Raw genomic sequence first — 22,663 nt, forward strand, 5'->3', positions numbered from 1 at the left:
ATCGAAATTCTGCGCTATTCATAAGAATTCCTGAGAAAAATGATCCTTCTGATCAAATCGTACGCATCTGATGTAACAAGTGAAAAGTAAGCAAAAGTGGGATCATTTCTTTAATCACGCCATAGCTGTTGAAATCAGGGTCAGACCATCCACAATATACCTCCGGCCAGATGACAATGCACGTCCGGCGGATGCGGTGTTGCTACGGGGGTCCGACACCGAACACGCTCCCCGTGCCAGCGTGCTTCGGTGCAAGCCGGTACATCGCAGACCAGGCCAGCCAGCGGGGTGGCAACGCCGGGGTCATAAGGCACCCACCAACAGCTGCGTTTGTCGACGAAGCCTGGGCCTGCGCAAACTGCGGGATAATTCTGACGGACTGCTGTCGAGTGTGCACCAGCACGAGGGAGGCTGTCCGTCCGTATCTCTCTGGAGCTATCATCGGTAGTCGATGATCAAACGCTTCGGGCAGGAGCGGTGACGGACTAATGACTACGATGGTTGTTGGGCATACGGCCAAGCATAAGGTGCTTAGGCGGCTTTCGGTATTTCATCCCAGGTTTCATGTTATCCGTTCCACTTCGTGTTTCCATCTCATGTTTCGGCTGCGGGCTCTCACTCTGGCGCGTCTGTCGACTTGAAAAGACGGCGTTCATAAAATTACCTTGTTTATTCAATTCTTACGGCCCTGGGAAACTTTACGTTTGTTTCATTGTTACGACCCTGGAAACCCTTACGGTTGTTTTATTCTAACGGCCCTGGGGACCTCGAATTCGTTACCTTTTCTGGCTGCTTCACACTGTTTACGTAAACCATTCCAATGCATTCGAAAAAAGGCTTGCTAGGTGGCCTTTGGCTCAGCGTGACAACTCAGCGGAGCTGGTGTCGATATATACCTCCCCAATAACGGGGAGGTGGAAATTGCCTTATTCCATGTCAATAGCTAACTTTGCCTCCGGCCATTTTGGCCAGGCGAGGCCGACACTTTATCTGTTTCATCCCCCACGCTGGTCACCACTGCCGCCCTGTGCTAAGATATTCAAGTATCAGATGTAATGAAACAGGCTCACTTATAACTAACGGCATCATCTTAAGTAGAAAGGACTGCTCCAAACAATACCATTTTTTTCGCCCAAAGAATATGCTTCTCAATACGTCATTGCTTGATCACGTCATCGTACCACGCACAACATTGATTGAGGACCAGTTGACTGCCGTGATATCCAGAAATCGTGCTCACAAACGCCAGACATGAACGACTCGACGATATGTTTTTCTTGGCATCAATCGCCTCAAAGCCAACGGAGTGGCAGAATTCTAATAACATTATCATGACGTCATAGATGCCTGGGCAACCTTGAAATGGTCTCCCCGAAATTCTGCACATCTTTGCGGGCGTTTAGCTCAGAAACTAGCAAGGGTTGGGTCTTAAGAAGGGCACGGCTGTGAACTGCACCGAATGATTTTCAAGATGGCTATTCCAGTTCAAAGCCCCATACAAATGGGGAAAACTCCCTTTAATGACCGCTACATAACGGTCGGGTCGATAGGGTAACGTCTCTGCAGCTCAAACCCAATCTCCAAGCGGGCTCCAGGTGCCAGTGCCTCTCTTGACAATTGCATGCCCAGACGTCCACCACCGGACAACGGCAGAGAAGACGCTCATAACAGTTAGTCAGCGGGGGCGGAGACTCACACACAGCCGGACAGCGGGAGCAGAGACGCACGCACAGCCGGACAGCGGGGGCGGAGACTCACGCACAACGGACAGTGGGAGCAGAGACGCACGCACAGCCGGACAGCGGGGGCGGAGACTCACGCACAACCGGACAGCGGGGGTGGAGACTCACACACGGCTGGACAGCGGCGGCGGAGACGCTCACAACAGCTGAACAGCGGAGGCAGGGGAGGGGGAGGCGGAGACCTCACACACGGCTGGACAGCGGCGGCGACAACTCATACACGGCCGGACAGGAGGGGGGGGGGGGGGGCGGAGACCTCACACGCAGCCGGACAGCCGAGACGGATGCGCTCCCAACAACACCGCAAGAGCGCCGAGTGCGCCGGTAACGCGGGGCGACACGAACACAACGGGCGCAGCGAGGCGCAGCGGAGGGCGGCGAACAAGCTCGTCCTGCCCCAGAAGCGGCGGACGACAGGCGAGTCCGATCTCAGGCGCGGCCGCCGCCGCACCGAGCCAGAAAAACACCGCGACGTGTGACGAATCGCCAGAGCGCTCCACGCTCGGGAAAACAACAGCGGCGCCCGATCAATGGCTCTCGTTCGTCGGGCCCGCCTCTGAAGAGCCCCCCTCCCCCCAATCCCGCCTGGCTGGGTGATGCTGGGGGCCAGCCGAAGCGCCGGGAGCGCCCCAAGCTTGTGCCGATTCTGAAGTCTTGCGCTCAGCCCGCAGCTGGCGCTGCTCATGCGAAGCCATCGCCCGGCGCTGCCCATTCACATTCTACCGGCCCGCGGATAATCCGGTATTAAAATCTCGGCAGGCTGCAGTGAGCCGCCGCGCCGGCCTCGGGCTGGCCCAGTCGCTTGACTTGCGAGAGGACCGCCGGAAGGGTCCGTCGCCGCTGTCGGCTTTATTAGCCCCCCGCTGCGCTCAGAGGCGCCGCACGTGCAGACGCTGCACGGGGTCAAGGGTCAGCCGGGGCCGGCGCCCGGGGCGACACGCGGCGCTGCACGGTCCTCGCGTTCTGAAGGCGATGGTCGGCTTGTCGACGGGGGATGGAACAGCGTGTTAGGGTGCTTGCGCTGTCGGAGACTGGAGTTCATTCCACTCACGCAAGGGGCTGTGAGATTAAGCCGACTGCGCATGGCCCATGCAGTAAGGATCTCCGCAGGAGCGTGCGGGCACGTGAAAAACAGCTGTTCACGGCGTGTGCCCATCCGCATGATGTACCACAGCCGATGAAAGTGTCCAGGTACAGCATCCACCGGGTTCTCTACGGATATTGAGTCTCGTCTAAGCACCTATCGGCCAGCCAGCCGCCGTTCGTCGATTGTCCACCTGTCAACGTTCACGGCAGTGACAGATCACGGTCTCGGGCGTCCACCTCCCGCGGAGGCGGCGCGCGCAGCTCCCGCGGGTCTGCCCGTTCGAGCCCCACGCTGGTGCAGCACGGCGGAAGGCCACACCCCGGTCCAGCCCCTCTGACAGGCCGGCAGCGGGCCACAAACTTCGCCGCTCGGCTCCATCGGCAGCCGGCGGTCGGCCCCATTTGATAGGAAAAGTTGGGCCCGGCGACGGCTGCGAATGGCAATTTTACATCTGGTGACGCGGGCTGGAGGGCCGATACGGCCGCCCAGCTCTTGTCAATAGCGCGCCGCAGATAAATCTGACAAAACGCCGCCGTCGACGGCAGGGCGCCGTGCGCCGGTCGTCGGCGGCACGTCTACGACGACAGACGAGCGACGGCGTGGGCTCGGTCCGAGGAACACCTGATGTGGGGAGCGCGTGAGATTCCGGGCGCAGAGCGACGCTTACTGGAGTGGGGATCTCGCGAGCACGGATTGCATCACGCCAGCAGGACGACACAATGTGATAGGATGCAGCGGGTGATGCTACGTTCTATCATGGTAGCTTAGTGCGCGCAATGACCAACATTAGGGCAACCAAAAGTAAGGCACTATAACAATTAATCAAAGACTTGATATATTACCAAGCCCTAGAGGGGCCGTAAGACATTATTAGCAACAGGGCCATTACCGGAGTTTGACGTGACTGAGACTCATGGCCTTAAAACTCAGGAGCGTACGACCTCAGGGGTACCGAGATAGATGGTGATGACCTGGCTGCAGGCTTCATCAGCTGCGCCGGTCTGCGATATTCGATTTGTTCGAGATTTCGTTTACCAAGGTCTCCTCTCAATAGTACGTGATTTCATCAGTTAAAGGATCTGAAGATTACTTCGGCGTTAGTACTGTCACTGCGCGAAGTAGCAAAGGCCTCATTAGTGTTGACCCGTACCTACAAGGGCCTACAAGGGCCTACAAGGGCCTACACTGGCGAGAAGTGGATCTACACGGCCAGCACTGGTGCCCACTAAAGATGGGAAAGTTCGACTTTCAAGAAAATCTTGACGCATACAACGTCTCTCGTACACTTCTATACACACCTACCAGCGATAGCGAAAAGCCGCACGTTCCAGAGAGGTCAGCTGGGTCTACACGGGGAAATGCCACGCGACAAAACTCCGCAAAAGACGCTGACGAGTCGGCGCCGCGCCGGTGTCAGCCCATCCGTCGTACTCCGTCCGCCACCAGACCCGTATTGCTCTATAAATCCACCGCGCATCAATAAATCGACGCCGTTTTGCCACAGCACGAGCTGGCCGAGACGGAAGACTCCCCGGTGAAAGATGGCTGTCGGCCGTCGCGTCGGACGCCCACGGCGTCGCCGAGCTCGCAGCCGTCGGCCGGCAGCTGATGGAGCGAGGCGGCTGACCTTGGACGTGTGTGACTTCTCGGGCGTAAGTGTACGCGAGTCGGTTCCTCCATCCGTCACATGGACCTACTAATCGAATCCATTTGTCACTGGGCTGGACTGAGCTGAATTCAATGACCCGTCGGACGCAGATGCATCTTGGAAGCCTATTTTATCCAATGAGCAATTGCAGAACACCACAAAATATATGAGGAGTAAGGCTGGGCTGACGTTGCCAAAATCCTAGCTTTCGAGTCCTTTAAAGCGGCAACCTTGAGCGCTGTATTGAAAGTAATGCCGCAATAACCTCCACGTGGCCTATCCCTACATTCGACACGAGCTTCAGCCGCGAGGAATTTCAGCAGCTGCATTTCGCATCGCCAACGGGAGCGGTGAAGGGAGAGGGGTGGGGTGGTGAGCGCTGCGGGACCGCCCCCACACCAACTCGGGCCCACAACAGCCGCGGAGGACTGGGCCAATCCATCCATGCATTCGTATGTGCGCCATTCGAGCGTTTCGAGTGTCGCCATTCCCTGCCGGTTCCGGGCTGTTTGTGCCCAGCAGAGCAGTCTGGAGGCTCTGCAGCTCGGGGCAATGGGACGGCGGAGCGGCCTCCGTCGGCTGCGCTTTTCTGTCCTGATGTCTTCAGAGGCTGTTGCCGGGTCCGGACGCCGTTAGCCTGCCCAAGACTGCTGGGCCTCGTCAGGCTGCGGCACCTCCCCATGTGTCGCCCGAGTTTCGCGTGCATGCTGGTCGACAACACCGGCATCGTTGCCCAAGGGTGTGTGGACGTAAAACACTGGGCAGGGGCACAGGAGCGATTTTGTAATAAACTCTCATCACGCAACGCAACGGGGCCAATATAATTTTAAGGCGCAGACGTCCAATAAGACAGGTGACACTTGTGGTCAGAGGCGAGAGGGCAGCTGATCACCCTACCTTGTTCCCACGACCTCGCTAGATTCTAAGCTGTGGAATCGTCACTGACATCGTAATAAGCGTCTGCGCCGATGCCCTAACATGCCGATTCTCACATCGGCCGGTATAAGTGTCACGTATAAGTGTCACGTCTGAGTGTCACGTATAAGTGTCACGTATAAGTGCCACGTCTGAGCGCCTCCTTGTTGACCAACGCCATGCCTCTTTACGGCAGCGTCTCCCACTCACTAACTCGTCTTTACCGCTTCAACTTTAATCTAACTTTCGATTATAGGTCAAACTCGCCCCTTATTTGCACCCTTCCTTTTCTTTACGATCTTGTTGATGCTGCGAAAAACCGCAATATTTCTGGCTCCACTCGCCTGCCTACGCAGAGAAACACAAACAATTCAAACTCGCTCGAAATCAAAACAGTCAGACGGCCAGCTCAGCCGAGCTCAACGTTGATCGCGTGCTCGAGCCACCATTCACGTATTCCAGAGTCCATTTCCGGTACTGCAACAGTCACAGACGGCTGTCAACATTCAGCGGACAGTTCAGCAGTCCGGGCGTTGATTACTACAATGTCGGACGGCCTAGGACCTTGCCGCACAGCGGCTTTGCTCTTTGGACACCAGCTCATCTTGTGCTCAGTGGCTCCGTGGTGCACCCTGTGGCGCAACAGCCCCCCCCCCCCCCCCCGTGACGGCTCGGCGCTTATGTGTTCTCATGCCCACTGTTTCCGGTACGAGAGTGCTCTAGGAGTGGCAGCCTCCTGTAAGAGGGTGACATTCAGGGGTTTCCATATATACGCCCCCCGTGAGGCACGGCTCTGAGAGTAACACGGCTCGTGCGGCACGGCTCCCGTGGGAGGGCGACGCTCATTCTACCGTTTCTTCAAAAAGCAGTAACAAAAAAAAGTAAACAGTGGCTTCTTATGCATACTGTTTCTGGTAAGAGAATGCTTTGGGAGTGGCAACCTTCGATGAGAGGGCGACGTGCAGAAGTTCTCACATCTACAGCTTCGAGTGTGAGAGGGCAGTCGGAGCGGCAGTCCTCCGTGAGAGGGCGGCGCTGAGCGGCTCTCAGCGGACAGCCGTGCGGTGCTGGGGCGCGACACGCGCCGCTAGGCTGGCCCCCGCCGCGCCGCCGCCGCCGTACCTCTTGTTATTGAAATCAGCCATGGCCGTTTGTCAGGCTGCAGGCTGCAGGCTGCACTCGGCCGGCTTAGCGGTCGGCCGCGGCGGCCCGACGCGACCCGGCCCGACGCGGCAACGGCCCGCCCCGCCGGCACGCCGGGCACGTCCGACGGCACGGCAGCAAGGGGGGGGGGGGCGCCGCTCGGTCTGACCCGTCCTGCCGTCGGCGGCCGGGAGGTCGGTGACGGGGCTCGACCAGACCCGCCCTGCCGTCGGCGGCCGGGAGGTCAGTGACGGGGCTCGGTCTGACCCGCCCTGCCGTCGGCGGCCGGTGACGGGGCTCGGTCTGACCCGCCCTGCCGTAGGCGGCCGGGAGGTCGGTGACGGGGCTCGGTCTGACCCGCCCTGCCGTCGGCGGCCGGGAGGTCAGTGACGGGGCTCGGTCTGACCCGCCCTGCCGTCGGCGGCCGGGAGGTCGGTGACGGGGCTCGGTCTGACCCGCCCTGCCGTCGGCGGCCGGGAGGTCGGTGACGGGGCTCGGTCTGACCCGCCCTGCCGTCGGCGGCCGGGAGGTCGGTGACGGGCTCGGCCTGACCCGCCCTGCCGTCGGGGGCCGGGAGGTCGCGCAGTTGGGCTCGGGGCATCACAGAAGCAATGAAATCTGGCGTGCGGGATAAGGCTATGGAAGTGTGTATAGGTAAATATATCCTGCTTACCGAAGATATTCACGTTACCATGACGCCCAGACCCACGTCCTTTCAAATGCTAAGCTTAAAGGCACCGGAAAAGAAAGGGCTCAAAACGGCCAGAGGCGTGGACGGGGAGCAGGCACACGCTGCCTCCCTGATGGCCGATTTTTTTTAGTCACCACGCGCCATGCCGGCCCCATAGCCTGGATGGATGATCCCAGACCAGGTGGGAGGGAGGGGGGGGGGGGGGGGCGTGGGGATACCCCTCGGCTCAAGTTTTTTTCGTGCGAAATCCAATCTCCGAGGGCACGGACCTTGCAGAGCGCGTCCCGTAAGCTCCTTTGCCTCGGCTAAAGCAGTTTGGTATTCTATGTGTGTGCCTCGCAGGTGCGTGGTTTTAGGGCGCGTCAACTACATCAGCCGCTTCTACATGCATGCTGTACAGGCAACATTGGCGTCAATTAGTGCTCAAATTACCCTTACCCAGATCAGGGTAAGACTGAACAATGCGGTACACAACACGGACTTTGCACAAAACTTAGACGCTCCCGCCCGTCACCTCACAACGATATCACGCATCGCCAAATGAAATAAGCTGAAGTCGCAGCTTGCGCTCTGCGATAGCGAATGCCGCGCGTATGCGACCATGCTCAAAACAGACGTAGAGGCCCGAACACGACTCGAACACAGCATTGTCATGGTCGCTGCTGGAGGGCTCTCCATGGCAGACGGTTGCCTTTCGACAGGAGATTATCTCGGCATCCAGTGGAAATAGAGTGCACTCAGCTGGAATGAATCTGGCTGTTACGGGCCGATTCGAAGCCGTCTTCTCGAGCCGGCCTTTGCATCGCGTATTAAATGCAGCCCACTTAGCAATGTGGAGTATTTCAGTCCCATACCGGACATAGGGAGTCTCGTAAAAAGAATGATGAACATATCTATGAATGGCAGCAGACGTCACCATGATGTGCGGCCAGTTCTAAAAGGACTGCAGTGGGGAGTTCAGAAATCACCCGCATCGCTTCTGCCGTAATAAAATGCCTCGTTAAGTGTCAACGGCCAATTAGCTTTCGAGCTTTTGTTTGGATGTGGAAGCCACGCACGCCGTAAACGTCACGCGAGTGCACGGGTAACTAAAGCGGCGTAAACATCCCATAAAGGTGCTGCCATGCTGCTGGCAATGCCACATATTCTCATACCACCTCTGGCCTCTGAGTTCCAGCCCGGATTCAGGAGCCAGCATCCGAGCCAGCAGCCTCTGATTTACCAGCTCCACGCGACGCAGTGTGTTCTCGCATACGTAGGCGTCAGCGGGGCTCGAGGGCGGTAGCCAAGCCCGCCCAATGGCAGACGGTGGCCACGTGCTGCAATGGGACTCAGCCCCCTCATGCGCCGCATGCGCCGTTTATGATGCAGCACGGGACGACGGGGCAAGACGTGACCTTCCAGCTTATCCATATTGGATGCAATATTATTTGCAACGCTGCCAACGTCATACAGCTCCGAAAGGGTGCGAGTGGATATAAGCTGGGCCATAAATAAACCGACATTTGAGACGTGAGAATGAGCAGGGCACAACAAAATGTCGTAATATCTTCATCGTATCGAACCGAGATATCTTTGGGGGGCTTCTGATCAATCGCTGAAATCAGCCGGGACACATGGTTCAGTTAAGCTGTGAGTGTATTTGTCGCTGTTTAGTTCCAATAAAAGCGCGACAACCATGTTAACAGCCAACATAGGTAAACCTAGCTTAACCACCATGGCAGCCTAAATATAACTTGAATTGAACGATGTGATGAAGGTCAGTTACTAAGTTAAAGACCAGCTCTGATTATTTTACGATAAATTTTAATTATTTCGGCGATCAACCCCCTGAGACCCGGATGGAGAAATATACATTCCGAATGTGTATGTCAGGTGCTAGCAAAAATAGGTGCGGCATACACAAGCCACAGGCACCCGTATACATGCACGAATAAAGACAATGTAAGCAATCGAGGGCGTTACATTCATGCCAGGCACGTTACAATTTTAACGTAATAAAATACCCCGGAAGAGTAGCGTCCAATATATCGCATTTCTCGCACTTGTACGTATGACGTGACTGTTCTGATTTCATAAATTGCCATCAAATAATGACAATTATAGAACTCCGGCATACTACGAGGTACTAATCAACAGGCAACAAAATTTCCATACGGAAAGTCATATTGAAACGTCTGTTATCAAGTGTTGACAAGGGAGTCTGTTGGCTGAGCGAGTTTTACTTGACCTTTGAAACAGTCTGCATTGTGAACAGCCCATTACGGGCAGGCCATCTCACTTTGACTGTGATTTCGCTTCTACCATTGATCGCAGCCCCGCGCAGCCGTGGGCCACGGGTGGAAACTTTTTTTCAAAGTGATATGTACATTTTTAGAATCTGCGAACCACCTGCTCAGTCGAGACTGATTTATTTTCAGCATTATGATTTGTACAAACAATCCTATTTTCTGCTCGATTACTAAAGAAACGTAAAATTTCCTGATTGAAAAAACTATTGCACAACGCGTGGTAAACCAGAACTGGCACCTGGCGGATCGGCGTTGTGATGACACAATATCAACAAATGCTGACAGACAAGGTGACATTGATAACAAAGACATCAAGTGGCAATAATGGCAATGCTATTTGATCCAATGTAAAATGGTGGCAAATGATTGACACTCAAAAAAGCGTTTTAATGCACTTCAGCAGCCGGAGCAGATGATGAGAGGAAACGCGAGTGCACAATATGCTAGCAAGCCTGGACCGTTGGATCTAATTATCAACCGGGAAACGCCAATGCAGCCTATTCAGAAACTGGTTTTAAGTACAAGCTCTGGCCCAAGCTAAAAGAGCTCATCGTTCATTAAACTACACAGGCGTGTAGTTCAATTCATTGTGGCCAATATTTGCGCAACAATTTGGCGTTTTTCGCAATTACGTGGTCATAGTCATCAAAACCGTAAATCATTACAACATAAATGATGCCGTCGAAAAGCCGTTCATGTATTGCGTTATGCAGCATGCCACTTGCCAATTCCTGTTGGGCGTCATCTGGGGGTGCACATTCAGGTCCCATAACATATAAAAAGCGGGTCACAGCTTGGTCACCCTTAAAAATACTTCGCAGTTTACAAACTCGACTTGAAATCGAGAACTCATTGTACACTTAACTTCTAAGCCGAAGGATTCGGAGCCGATTGTGAAGACGCGAATATGGAAGGACGTCGTAACAACACCGTGTCCAACCGTTTACTGGATGTGCAGCCTCGGGGAGGAGAGTCTGATGCAATCAGTTAGGCAGAAAAATACCAAGTCAACCATCCCTCGACACAAACGTGTCATCACTCGAGCCGTGGAACGAGCCGCCGGCGTTTAATGCATTCCAGGCGTGCTATTTCCACAATTCATGGCGAGATCAGCGTCAAGCATCTCAGCCGTGTCACTCGGAGACTCGGCGTGATGCCCTGCACAGGCCAGACACGTCCCAAACGACGCACTTCCCACCCGTAAAACTGATGACGATGACCTCCGAGTGGATTTTACGGGCAGCTGCGCTGAGTTTGGCGCCGAATGCGAGGCGTAGACGTCTGCTCAGACCGTGCACTCCCTGTTTCGGCCGTATATGACCTCTGGCTGGCGTTTCTAGTCGTGACGGGGTCACCAGGTTACTGGCTCTCCTAATGGCGCCACTCCCTCATTGTCTCGGCTACGATTCAATAAAGGGAACGACCATGCACTGCCGTCTGTGGCGCTCAGGCTCGCTGTGGTCGTGGCTTGCTTTTTCGTTGTCAGTGTTGAATGGGGCACGTAGATGGCGATGCGAGGAACCAATGGAGGCGAGACACTGCGACTATTTATAGGACTGGGGAGGTGCTGCACAAGGAGATAGCGACGGAGACGGAGCCGCGTAACAAGGTGTTGAGCAACATGGTGTTCCGATTCCACTAGACTACTCCATTCTCTGCTCCAGTAGGCATTCTCTTTTCCAGTTCCATTCTTTCAGTAGACAATTTCATTCTCTAGTATGCACACACAACATGGAGAAGTTGATTTTTTCCAACCAGGGGGTGGAGATATAAGTGTTGACACGCAGCTACCCATACACTGCATGGCACATCACTCACATCCCAGCTTCGCTCACCTTCCACCGTGACGGTGATGGACTCGGCGCTGGGTGCGTTGTTGACGGAGCACACGTACACCCCGGCGTCCTGGGTGCTGGCCGGGTAGATGTGCAGCTGGAAGGTGGGCAGCACCAGTCGCACGCGGCCGTCGGACCGACTGACGCTGCCGTCTCGGCCGTACTGGGCGACGGTGACCGGAGCCGGGCCGCGGCCGCAGCCGCGACACGACCACGTCACCATCAGCGGGTCAGCCACCTCCGAGTGGTGCGGACAGGGGAGGGTCAGGTTGGCGCCGGCGAACACACGCAGCGCGCCGTCCTCGGCTGAAACAGAGCGACGGAGACTTTAGCGGCGCGTCGGCTGCATCGGACGGTTTGGTGGTTGGCCCGTGCCCTATTAATTATGAAATTCTAGTTACACACGAACAGGGAGACAGGCGGTGCAAGCAAGCACCCATAGCATCACAAAGCTGAGGGAGGCACGACAGGTGCGGGCATTTGGGGCATTGTAGCACATTGTGGACGTATATTCCGTGATGCAAGGTAATGGTTCTGGCCGACGATGGACTGCCAAGCGATTAACAGCAGCCTGGGTTCGTGCACGTTATTCACCCTCGCTGCGACATGGGAAATTATTTACACCTCAACGACAATAGCCCTATCATACACAACACATGGCTGGTGAACTCGAGCCAGCGCACAAACGCCATACCTCCCTTAAAACAATAGTGTCTTAAATGATGACGAGATTGAAAGTGGGATCCGCGGTGCGTCTGCGGGTCTCTGATAGCTAATTCAACCTTAGGTAATTTCAAATCCATTGTTTTCCCCTGCTATCTCGGGGAGCAGCACCGCTTAAAAATTTTCGTGGCTCTTTAAACGTAAATATTCGCACATTTGTAATTAATATGCACTGCCCTCTAGCATTTCACAGTTCGAACAAACGCATTTCCAAGCAAAACGGTGATAGAAGACTGAAACTCACTCGCATTGCGATAAACCATAATCAGCCAAACATGTCCCATTAACAGCGCTAACGGCGCGCGGAAATTTGACAGGAAGTCCAGCGCGCTCTCGGTCAAACACGAAACTAAGCGAAGGCCAGCAGCACACATTTGTCATAGTGAAATATGACCGTTTCTAAACGTTCAGAGTCACAGTAGATTCGGTGCAACAGACTGGGAGAACGAAATGACAGGCCCCTGAATCTCTCTAACGGCCAGCTCTTGAAGTCTGAGAGCAGCAGATGCAGGAAAACAGACATCTCTGTGTTTCGTCTGCCCATTTGGCACGGGGACAATCGCCGCATCTCTTTCTTCTCTAGAATTAAGTCTCGCTTCGGACAATCGGGGAGCTTATTCCGCACGTTGATATTTCTTCCATAACTGCGAGCTCGCGACGGAACACCGCGCCCGCTCGCGTCCCGTGTTATGTGCTCCGTGTTCCGTGTCACGTGTCTCGTCCTCCCCCCCCCCGCGCGTGACCACACCTCCACACGACCCTTGCACCAAGCGCACCGGCCGCAGCAGTGACGTCACAGTAATCGTGCCGCCCCGCTCGGCGAGCGCCAGCACGACGCCTGGTGTGTCACTCATCCCCCCTCCCCCACCCCGTCCGGCCAATAACCTGACACTGCCCGGCCGAGCCGTCTTGGCCGATATTGTGTTAGGCCAATGTTGATGTAGAATACCGGGCGCTGGTATTGGTGGGGCCGGGCAGGCGACAGCCAGACGTCGATGGCTCGTGTCCGTTACGGGGAGCGGGGAGGGGGGGGGGGGGGGAATGAGGGACGTTCGCGGACGCCAACGCCACAGTCTCGTGGTGTCCGGGTATGGAGTGCAGTGACAAATGCGGAAACGGCTGGCTCGCAAAACAAGGACGGTGCACTGAGAATGTCTGTTTTCGGAGTCCAGACGACCATTAAAGGAAATGATTCAGCTCGGTGGATATTCAGCAAGCGACAAAATGTGTCTTTAAAGTATGCTGGATGTGGCACTACATTTCAATTTTGTCCTAACAAGGCAAGACATATCAAAGTCGTATAAAGACACCCGAGCCCCCATTAAGAAAAAGGTTAATCTACTTCTGCAGTACATCTGTGGTAGATGTCGCCACAATTTGATAAAAAAGACGCCTTTTACCGTGCGGAAAGACCGGGGTGTTAACATATCATGATCACTATGCAGGTGGTTCCTTAATGTCAGCGGACGAAGCCCATCACCTTTGAGAGCTCATTTGTACGCCTTTTTGGACGGTTTACGACGCTTATCAAAAATAGGGTTTGTCAATGGATTGCAACTGCAATCCTTTCCACTGAGTTCAGCAAGCGGAAATGCACTGCTGTCGGCTCCGTGCACCTTATAGTTACGACTGGGAGGGAGATAATTCACTGCGTAATATTGTCTGGCTGGAACATTGGCTGGTTGCAGCCGGCTGCGGCTTGTCGAGGACTGCGGATTCAATCCAAAAGGTGTGCGAATTTGACATAATTTACCTTAAAGATTGTCAGCAAATCGCAACTTTTCAATACCTGTTTTGCTTGTTTCCAAAATGCGACAACACACGCACGCACGCATGCACGCACTCAAGCACGCACGCACGCACGCACATACGCACGTACACAGACCCATACACTATATGTATATGCATATATATATGTATATATATATATATATATATATATATATATATATATTCACGTACATACGGTGATCTGATCATGGTTGTAAAGATGTAAGCCAGTCAAAAGCGTGCCTGGCCGGGTCCGGCCGGACCGCAGAAGCCACGCAACCTTATGTTGACGTCCACGCTGGCTCGACCTGTAGCCTGGCTGGTAATCACACAACGCTACAAACAAGACTCACTGGGGCGGAGGACGGCCGCGACTCGATTGTAGTGCGCGGTAGGCGTACTTTCAAACACATCAACATAATCAACAAACAGGATGGTGTGTTGTGCTTCTTCATTTTTCTTCAAAGTAGTCCAAGAGTGCCGCTCTGATTGAGCCGTAGTCGACCTCGAGCGTCTTCATTGCTGACAATCGATATCTTGAAACAGACCAGCACGAAATAAACACAAAACTTATCTCGTTTAATCTGAGCAGGTACCTCTTCAGAGCCTAGTGAAAACAATTTCGCCTGCATCTCTCAGCTCAAAGATCCACGGCGTAATGCGCTGGCATATTATCATTTGGCTAAATCTGTTAAGATCCCACTCAACTGTTTTGTGTCCCATTTTATCTGAACCGCAGTATGCCATGCCTTTGTTCACTGGGCGTTGCGATCTGCACCAAATTAACATTAAAAACGTCTGTCAATGATTGCATGCTACGAGACTAGCCTTAAATTGATATCTTGCCTTATTTCAGGTTAAATTGCAACTGCACGGTTCACCCGGCATTTCAAGTTTGTGATATCACTCGCCACTGGCTTATTTGCGGTGTCGATGGTTTTGTTTATCAACCATTCCTGCCCATTTGTCCCAATCCACTCCAAGCTGCAGCGTTTTTACCAATTCTACCCAGGCGGGAGTGAAGGCGGCCGCACGCCAAACCAGGTTGGACTTCCACGCACGCACACAAGTTTCTTGATTTGCCGACTTCCTCATTGATAAGACGGGGAAAATTCCGCTTTTCGTTCCAGATATTACTGCGAGGCCTTTACGGGCAACGTGTGCGGCTTGCTGATGGTAGCCGAGAGGAAAACAACGCGTCTTCGTTCCTCAATTTACCAGATGAACCACACGGGACATCAAAGCACTGCCAGCGTTTAGACGAAAGTGGTATCTTACAGGCTCCTCTCATCAAGTCATCAAGGAACATGTATGCGCATATTTTGACGCCAAATCCCTCAGTTAGTGTCCTTCATCCAAACGGAGCAAGCAGCTCGATAGAAAATGCAAGTCACGCAGATCTCAGCCGGCCCGCGCCACAAAGTACGCCGAAGAGTACTAGGAAAGTCGGCGACGAGTCGCCATCACCACGGGGTACGAACCCCAGCAGCGACCGCCCTAGAGCCGCTTCCAGACGTCTGGTGCTCTCCAAGCCACTCGCGGGCGACGAAGCCCAGACGTCGCGGCTGTATTATTGGCTGAAAGCAGCGCCGGTGGCGCGAGCCGGCAGGCTCCGAAGCCATGTTTCCGTAATGAGGTGCGCCCTGCGGAGCGTGACGACCCTCTCCCCCCCCCCCGCACCTCATGAACCATTTTCAAGACGAAAGGAGCGACGTCGTCCTCAGGCTACATCTCGAACCGCTGGGATCTCACTGTTGATGCGATGGCCAAGGAACAGAGGGTGCGTTTGCGACATGCGGTCACTACTCTCATCACGGCGTACCCCTTCACCCCGGCCCGGGCTCGCGGCAGGCTCCCCACGGCGACAAGCTGTCAGCCGCCAATGCCGCGTTCAGCCCCGACGCGGGACGCGCCCGGCGAGGAGCGCCCGCTCGCCGCGGGGTCAGAGGTCACGACCCGACGCAACAGCTGCGCCGGGTCACGCCCCGCGGCCGCTCGGCGACACGGTGGAGGCGCGCCGGGCGACGGACCCAGCCGATTGTCTCCGACATGGAACTAATTGACTCGGAGCCGGGGTCCCCGGCCGTCTGCCGCTGACCGAGGCCCATACTCCGACGTCAGCTGGCGGCGGGCAGGGGAGGGGACGGCTGGGGGTGAGGGTGTCCAATCGAGCTGCAGCCGCGCGGTGTCGACTACCGCGGCGATTCTCCGAGCACTCAAGGTGAGTTATGTACCTCGGCTGTCCGAATGTCGTGAGGAGATAGGATGAACGAATTCTGGCGTCGTGATTAAGGCTGAAGAATTGAATGCATCTTAAGGGATGTTGGTTGAACGGTCGTGAAAAATACAGAGGGCAGGATAAATTAAAAATAATTGGAATGATGGCATGCCGATGAGATAAGCGGGGTTTAGCTGTACTTAATTAAGCACAGCTGAGATCAGCGGGGTTTAACCGTGGCTAAATTGGGCGTGTGAAATGTTAATTGGGATATCTTATCAACATACTTAAATCAAGCACAAAGCGATGCCTGTTGCGAGCACCGCCAGCACAGACACACCCACGGTTCAGCCACCGAAAGGAAAGGGGCTGTGAGTCCTCAACCAGTTACTTACACCTACACCCACACACAACATAACACAACCCTGTTAGAATCCTTACTTCCTGGACCCTATTCACCAGATACGACTAAAAAGCCTAACGCCAAATCCACACTTGGCACCATCCTTACAAGCCACGCGCGGCCCGTCTTCCTCATCTCTGGCCGAAATCCCCACACCTGGGCCTTCCATCAGCCCTGTGCGATCTAATCTCCGGGCACGCTCCTCCGACGGGTCGTGTCGAGCCGCCAGACGACCCGACCCGGCCGAACGCCGCCGCATGGCACAAAGGCGGCACGGCCGCGGAAACCTCGCCATCGGGCCCCGATCAGTCGCTGGCCGAATGGCTTTATTGCAGCTCGCTCGTGGGTCGGCTGGCAGTTCGGTCTGATTGATACCGGATTAGGGAGCGCTTGATGGCCTAGCAAGGGTCCGCTGGAGACGACCTCGTACAAAGGCCAGACGACCTTTTGAGTGAGTGGCTACTGCCCGCTCGTGAAAAGCCTCCCCGACCAGGATTACAGCCTCCGGGGTAAACACCTTCATTGCCAAAACATACACTGACACTTAGCAAGTGTTAAGTCGCTTCTCAAAAGATAAGTGGGCAGTGAGCTTCCTCTTTGCGCTTCCCGCCGACCTGTTTGTCGGCTCTGGTGCGTATGCTGACCAACTCGTGCGCCTGCGCTCCTGATAGCGCGCACCCGGGGACCCGGTCCCATCCACTTCACCGGCAGCCGCCCAGCTCGCTGACACAGCTGCCCGGATTACCGGCGCCCTCCAGTGCGCGCGTCCGTTAGAGCCACAAACAGCGCTCTCATCATGTCCCAGCTCATTAAAGTCGGCTGTAGTGGGGGCATTAGGGCGCCCCGAGTGCTGTTTACCCCGGCGGCGCCGCGCGCAGGTACGACCGGCCACGGTAGCGGCGGCGTGCGGCCAAAACAAGTCGGCCCCGCTCCCCCGGTCAGCCGATGGCTCCATTACCCTTTGACGGGCCGGGCCGTCCCTTTCATTAGCCACGGCTCCGCGCAAGCAGCTGTTTTCCGCCGGGCGGTGTGCCGGCCGCCGCGCGCCGGGGCGCCCCCGCTGAAAGCGCCCCGCAAAACAGCATTGTCTGGGCGCTGACGGACCGCGGCGCCCCGTCTGCCGCCGGCGGCGGTCAGCACCACGCGTGTCACGCGCGCCAGACACGCCGCCGGAGCCGCGGCGGCGCGCCGCAACTGCCGCGGGAGCCGGAGCCAGAGCCGGAGCCGGAGCCGGAGCCGGAGCGGGAGCCGGCGCCGCTGCCAACCGCTGGACGGCGCTCATAAATATCCGTGGATAGACGTCATAAAGCGGGTCGGTGTTTTAGCGTGTAGGCTGGGCGGTGCTAGGCTGCCAGCAAGCTGTAGGGGCGGGGCGTTATTCATGTCGGTTTAAGAGCGGCATCGGCCGGCCGCTGGACGAACGGAGTCAGCCACCGCCTCCGCTCGCCGCTGCTGGGCAACGATAGCCGCCTGCGTCCAAGGTGGCTTTTTAGGGTCGGGCAAAATTGCGCACAGGCTGTTTGCATAGAAGACAGTTCCGATTTGCTGCGGGCGCGGTAATTCACATCCCGCTAGTCGCCCGTCTCACAAGAACCTGCCCCTCTTCGAGGCAGCTTCTGCCGCGGCTGCCACTCATTTGCTTGCAGCGAGCCTCCGGGCCTCAAACTGACGCCGGAATGAATAATTAGCGCCCGGAAAATTAAGTCGTCACTACCTGTCATTAATATTCAGAAGGCGGCGTACACACAGCGGCGCTAATGCGTTATTCAAGCAGCAGGGGACACCGCCAGCACGAAAACAACACAAAAACTGATCAGCCTCTTGACATTCCCACAAGAGCCGGTCACGAGCTTTAGCCTGCGTGACCATGCTTCCGAAGGTCACCGCGTCCATGACTCACCTAAGCGCGCAGCCGTAACGACGGCAATGGCTGTTGCTGCATCGCCACGTTTGCGATAAATCATCCGACAGTTCTAAGAAGAACTCTACACCATGCTCTCACTTCCTGACACAAATTCATTCCGAATGTTTTGTACGCGTGACAACGGCTCAGAGTGTATGTCAAGCAGAACAGCTTGCTTACAATCTGAGCCGGCAAACCAAAAAGTGCCACGCCATCGCAATGGATAAACACTCAGCTCAGTCTTTGTGAGATTTCGTGGAGAGATTTCCCAATTATTCATTGGTATATGACATCTGCCTCTTGCCCAAATCACCATCTGGCCATTTGCCAGAAAGGGGAACTGGCCGGTTGCCAGGCCTGGGTCTACCTGGTGCATCACGAGGTGTAAAATGTGACAGTTACTGCACCAGTGCCGTCGCACCGGAGCACTGCACCCATTGTGCCGCTGTCACATGCAACAAGCTAGTCGCATTTTAACATCGCGTAAAAATCTGCTGCAACGGCAAACGCAACTCGAACGGCCGGCAAAGCGCACGGCGCATACGCCGCGGGCAGAGCATCAAGACCCCGTCCCCGGCCTTCAGGTGGTTGCACGCGGGTGCCTGGTGCTCCCCACCCTCCTGAGCGGGTGGCACGCGTCTCACCACGCCACGCATCTCTGGCCCTCAAGCGGTTGCACGCGGGTGCCCAGTGCTCCCTGCCCCCCCGAGCGGGTGGCACGCGTCTCACCACGCCACCCGTATCTGGCCCTCAAGCGCTTGCACGCGCGTGCCCGGTGCTCCCCGCCCCCTCCCCCTGAGCGGGTGGCACGCGTCCGACCACGCCACGCGTCCCTGGCTCCCAGGCGGCTGCACGCGGGCGCCCGGCGCTCCCCGTCCCCTCGAGCGGGTGATACGTGTCCGGTCACGCCACGCCACACTTCCTGTCCCCCAGGAGGCTGCACGTGGGTGCCCGGTACCCCCCGTCCTCATGAGCGGGTAGCACGCGTCCGACCACGCCACGCGGCGAGAGGCCCGCCGATCCTCACCGGGCGCCCGAGAGTGCGCCGCGGCGCTGGCGAGCCGCCGCGATGAGCCGAACAATCCATCCCAGCAATCGTCCCATTTTTCAGGTTCGGCAGACGCTGTTTTGCCGACACGGACGGACCGGTATTTTTCTGGGTTGGCGAAGAGTGAGGATAACGGTGATGGAGGAGCCGCAAGTCGATAGGTCACTCGCGAGGACAGGACGAAAATGGCCCGTCGGCACTGCGCACTCCAAGCGGCCCAGCCACGCGGAGTCTGAGGCACACGCCGTGTCAGGGTGTCGGCGGGCGCTAGCCGCTGAGGAAGAGGTCATTTCCAGAGGTCACATTCAGGGTGGGAAGGGAAGCGACCGAACGCCAATCAAACGGTACCAGGTGTGATTGATGAGCGGGAAGGCCGATCCGAGGCGGCTTCATTACCAGCGTTCGGTGGCCGGCTTCAGGAACGCGAGAAATTGGACCACCGAATCCTCACTAACTTGATTGTCGCGTAGCTCTCCTACATGAACAGACTGCTACGAGCTACGAGAACCATGTAAAACACGCAAAAACAAGGCTCCATCTAAACACAGCCCTGCAAACAATCATCAGAGAGCAAATGTGCAACAACACGTTGTTATTCCCCGCCCTGCGCCACAGCGCACGAAGTTCTCGGCAACTGCAAAAAACGAGCAGTGCCAACATCCATCTGCCAACCGAAAACACGCACATCACAAGCCTAACAGCCCAGTCACATGGCAACAAGTCACGGCTCAACGACGGGCGGCCGTCGGCAGGCGTGCCCTAGCGACGAGGCCGACCTGTCACAAGCCACAGGAAGTTGTGTCGCGTCTCACCGAGACCAGCCTCACGCGTTACCACGATCGCACTCCAGATATAACCCGGCGCCCATGCTGTCCATTTGCCCGTTGATTGCTTCCGGTGCGCGGCCGGATTTTTGCGCCTTCTTTCGGATGAGCGGGGCGTGAGGGAGCGGGCTCGCCAGCTGTCCCTCGGCCGCGGCGCCGCGCATCACTACCTCCTCGCCGCAGTTGGCAGAGTTTTAACGCTTTTTGCTGGCCTCGCGGCAGCAGGGATACGCTTGCTGCGGCGACGAAAAAACTCCGCCCCAAAAAACGCGCCGCAAAAATCGTGGCCAGTCACGGGAGAACATCCGCTGGCCGACTCAGGCGTGGTGAAGTAATCCGCACCGGCTGGGGCCACGCCTGCAGCTTGGTGGTCACCGGATTCGGTGACAGCTCTGTGGACGTAGCCCCACACCATGCCAAATAAGGCTAGCGTTCACACGATGGGTAACCGAATGCAGCCAGCTCTGTCCGTTCGGGAGGCATGGGTTCTCACGTGACCGCCTGGCCATTGTCTGTAACCGCTTCCGCATGTGTCCAACACTGTCTGCAGCTGCCCTTTCTGACCGTCCCCGCTCACCGCTGACATCGTCGCCAGGCGGCAGGGTTAGGAGTTTGCCGATTGAGCTACACGTCAGCTGTCAGGTCCGAGCATTTAGGCCTCGCTGTATTCGGCGGCCCCGTCTGTGCCGGACAATAGGCCACTAATTGGTGGCGACCCGCAGACTGGGGGTGGCGCTGCGTAAAGGGCGCACCGGTAATCACGGGTAATCAGGATAATTTGACCGCGCGGCCCGAGTCGGTGGGAGAGGTCGGTGAGGTGGACGGGCCGCGTCGGCCGTCGATCGCAGAGCCTCCAAGACTCGGAGGAAATCGGAAGACGACGGCTGGCACCGCATGCCCGGCTGAGGGCGGACTCGTGATTGCCCAACTGTGCAGCATTGCACGCCACCAGGCGTAACGGAGGCGGGTAATTAATCGTCCATTTCGATGCAGATGCCGATGTTGATCGCAGTGCTGACACGAAGTGCCATCGGGGGGATCGATTCTCAGATGCGCCGCAGGCGGCGGAGAGGCTGAAACGAGGCGGCTTCGGGCGCTGCACTTACATCGCGTTTGAACCCAGCCGCGCTCGCACCAGTGACTTAGAAGGAGCATCCTCAGCCGTTTCCAAGCACTTAGTGTTACAGAAAACCTTCTAGAGCAATTAAAAATAGCAAGACGAACAAAAAACGCTGTCACAGCAGTCCCGGCAGAACTACAGTCCGCAAACAGCGGAGCCTCAACAGCAGTTCGCGACAAACACCCGCGACGTGCCGCCTACCAAAACATTTTTGTGTCCACCGCAAATATCAAGGGGCGCTAAGCATCACACAAAATCCGAAGCCACCACAACCGTCACAATCACCACAACTGCATTCGAGCTCCGAGCTCTGAACAGCTTCAAGCATAATTTCACCTCCAAGCTCGCGCCAGAACCATGGGTCGCAGCTGCATGAAATGAAACAGGAGTGCGCTATTCAATGACTAATGTTCCCAGAGCAGTCCATATGTGGTCTCAATTTGGATGTGCTAGCCCGGTTGGCCAGCGGACCTCAACTGGCAGCCCTATGAAATTTTATGGACGCGATAACTCTGGGACGGACGTCTGGATCTGTGGTAACATTTTGGTGATGTTGGAACGGTAGCGCATGACAGGATGTGCTCTGACAAAGGCCGCACTCATCCGTCCTTGTCAAGAATCGTTATTCGATTCACTGACCGGGTCGCGGGGCTCCTGCCCAGCCACACGGCAGGGGCGGCCAACCGCCGTGGCGCCCGAAAGTGACCCCCATCTCCCCACATTCTTGTACCTTCTCCGCCGATGCCCATCGATGTGCTCCCATGCATACTTCTCTCTAAACGTAAGCCACCAAATTCCACTCCAACCCCAGTGCGGGCCACTGTGTGCCGCTGGCGTGTTTTGGGAACCCCAGTTCGCCTTCCATTTCCTCCTTCATGCCGCGCCACATATCATGGCTTTCCCAGCCTCCCTGCAGCTTCTGCCTCACATAAGCATGCCAATGTCCGCGTTGCTCTTCAGTTTATTCCGCAGCCGCTGCCGCCGAAACAGTAACGTGACGTCGGTCCAGTGCCGAACCCCCACCCCTCCGGCATCCCCGCATCGGCAGCGCCATCTGGACAGCGGCCGGTCGCCCGCGGCACCGTGCCGGCTCCAGCGACAAATCAAACCCGTCGAACGTGCCCCACCACCATCCGTCTTCGCAAACAGCCGCGCCGCCGTGGCGGAGGCGGCCCGGTTAGCGCCTGGCCTGTACCAGAGACCGCCTGCCCTGTACCAGAGACCGCCTGCCCTGTACCAGAGAGCTGGTACTGCTGGCGCGACAGCAACATCGGTAACAACTCGGGATGCTACCGGCGGGGA

The 22,663-nt window shown here is 56.4% G+C and overlaps 1 protein-coding gene across 1 annotated transcript in view; it reads right to left on the bottom strand.

Annotated features, from left to right (window-relative positions):
* The window catches only part of LOC119092170 (tyrosine-protein phosphatase 99A), a 70,917-nt gene that overhangs the window by 44,200 nt on the left and 4,054 nt on the right, over nt 1-22,663 (bottom strand). The window contains exon 2 of the mRNA XM_037215146.1: nt 11,353-11,658. Within this exon, the coding sequence (XP_037071041.1) occupies nt 11,353-11,658 (306 nt within the window). The remainder of the gene's footprint in view (nt 1-11,352; nt 11,659-22,663) is intronic.

Source organism: Pollicipes pollicipes, unplaced genomic scaffold (genome assembly GCF_011947565.3).
Source record: "Pollicipes pollicipes isolate AB1234 unplaced genomic scaffold, Ppol_2.1 Scaffold_3447;HRSCAF=4054_pilon_pilon_pilon, whole genome shotgun sequence".
In the NCBI taxonomy this organism is placed as follows: domain Eukaryota; kingdom Metazoa; phylum Arthropoda; class Thecostraca; order Pollicipedomorpha; family Pollicipedidae; genus Pollicipes; species Pollicipes pollicipes.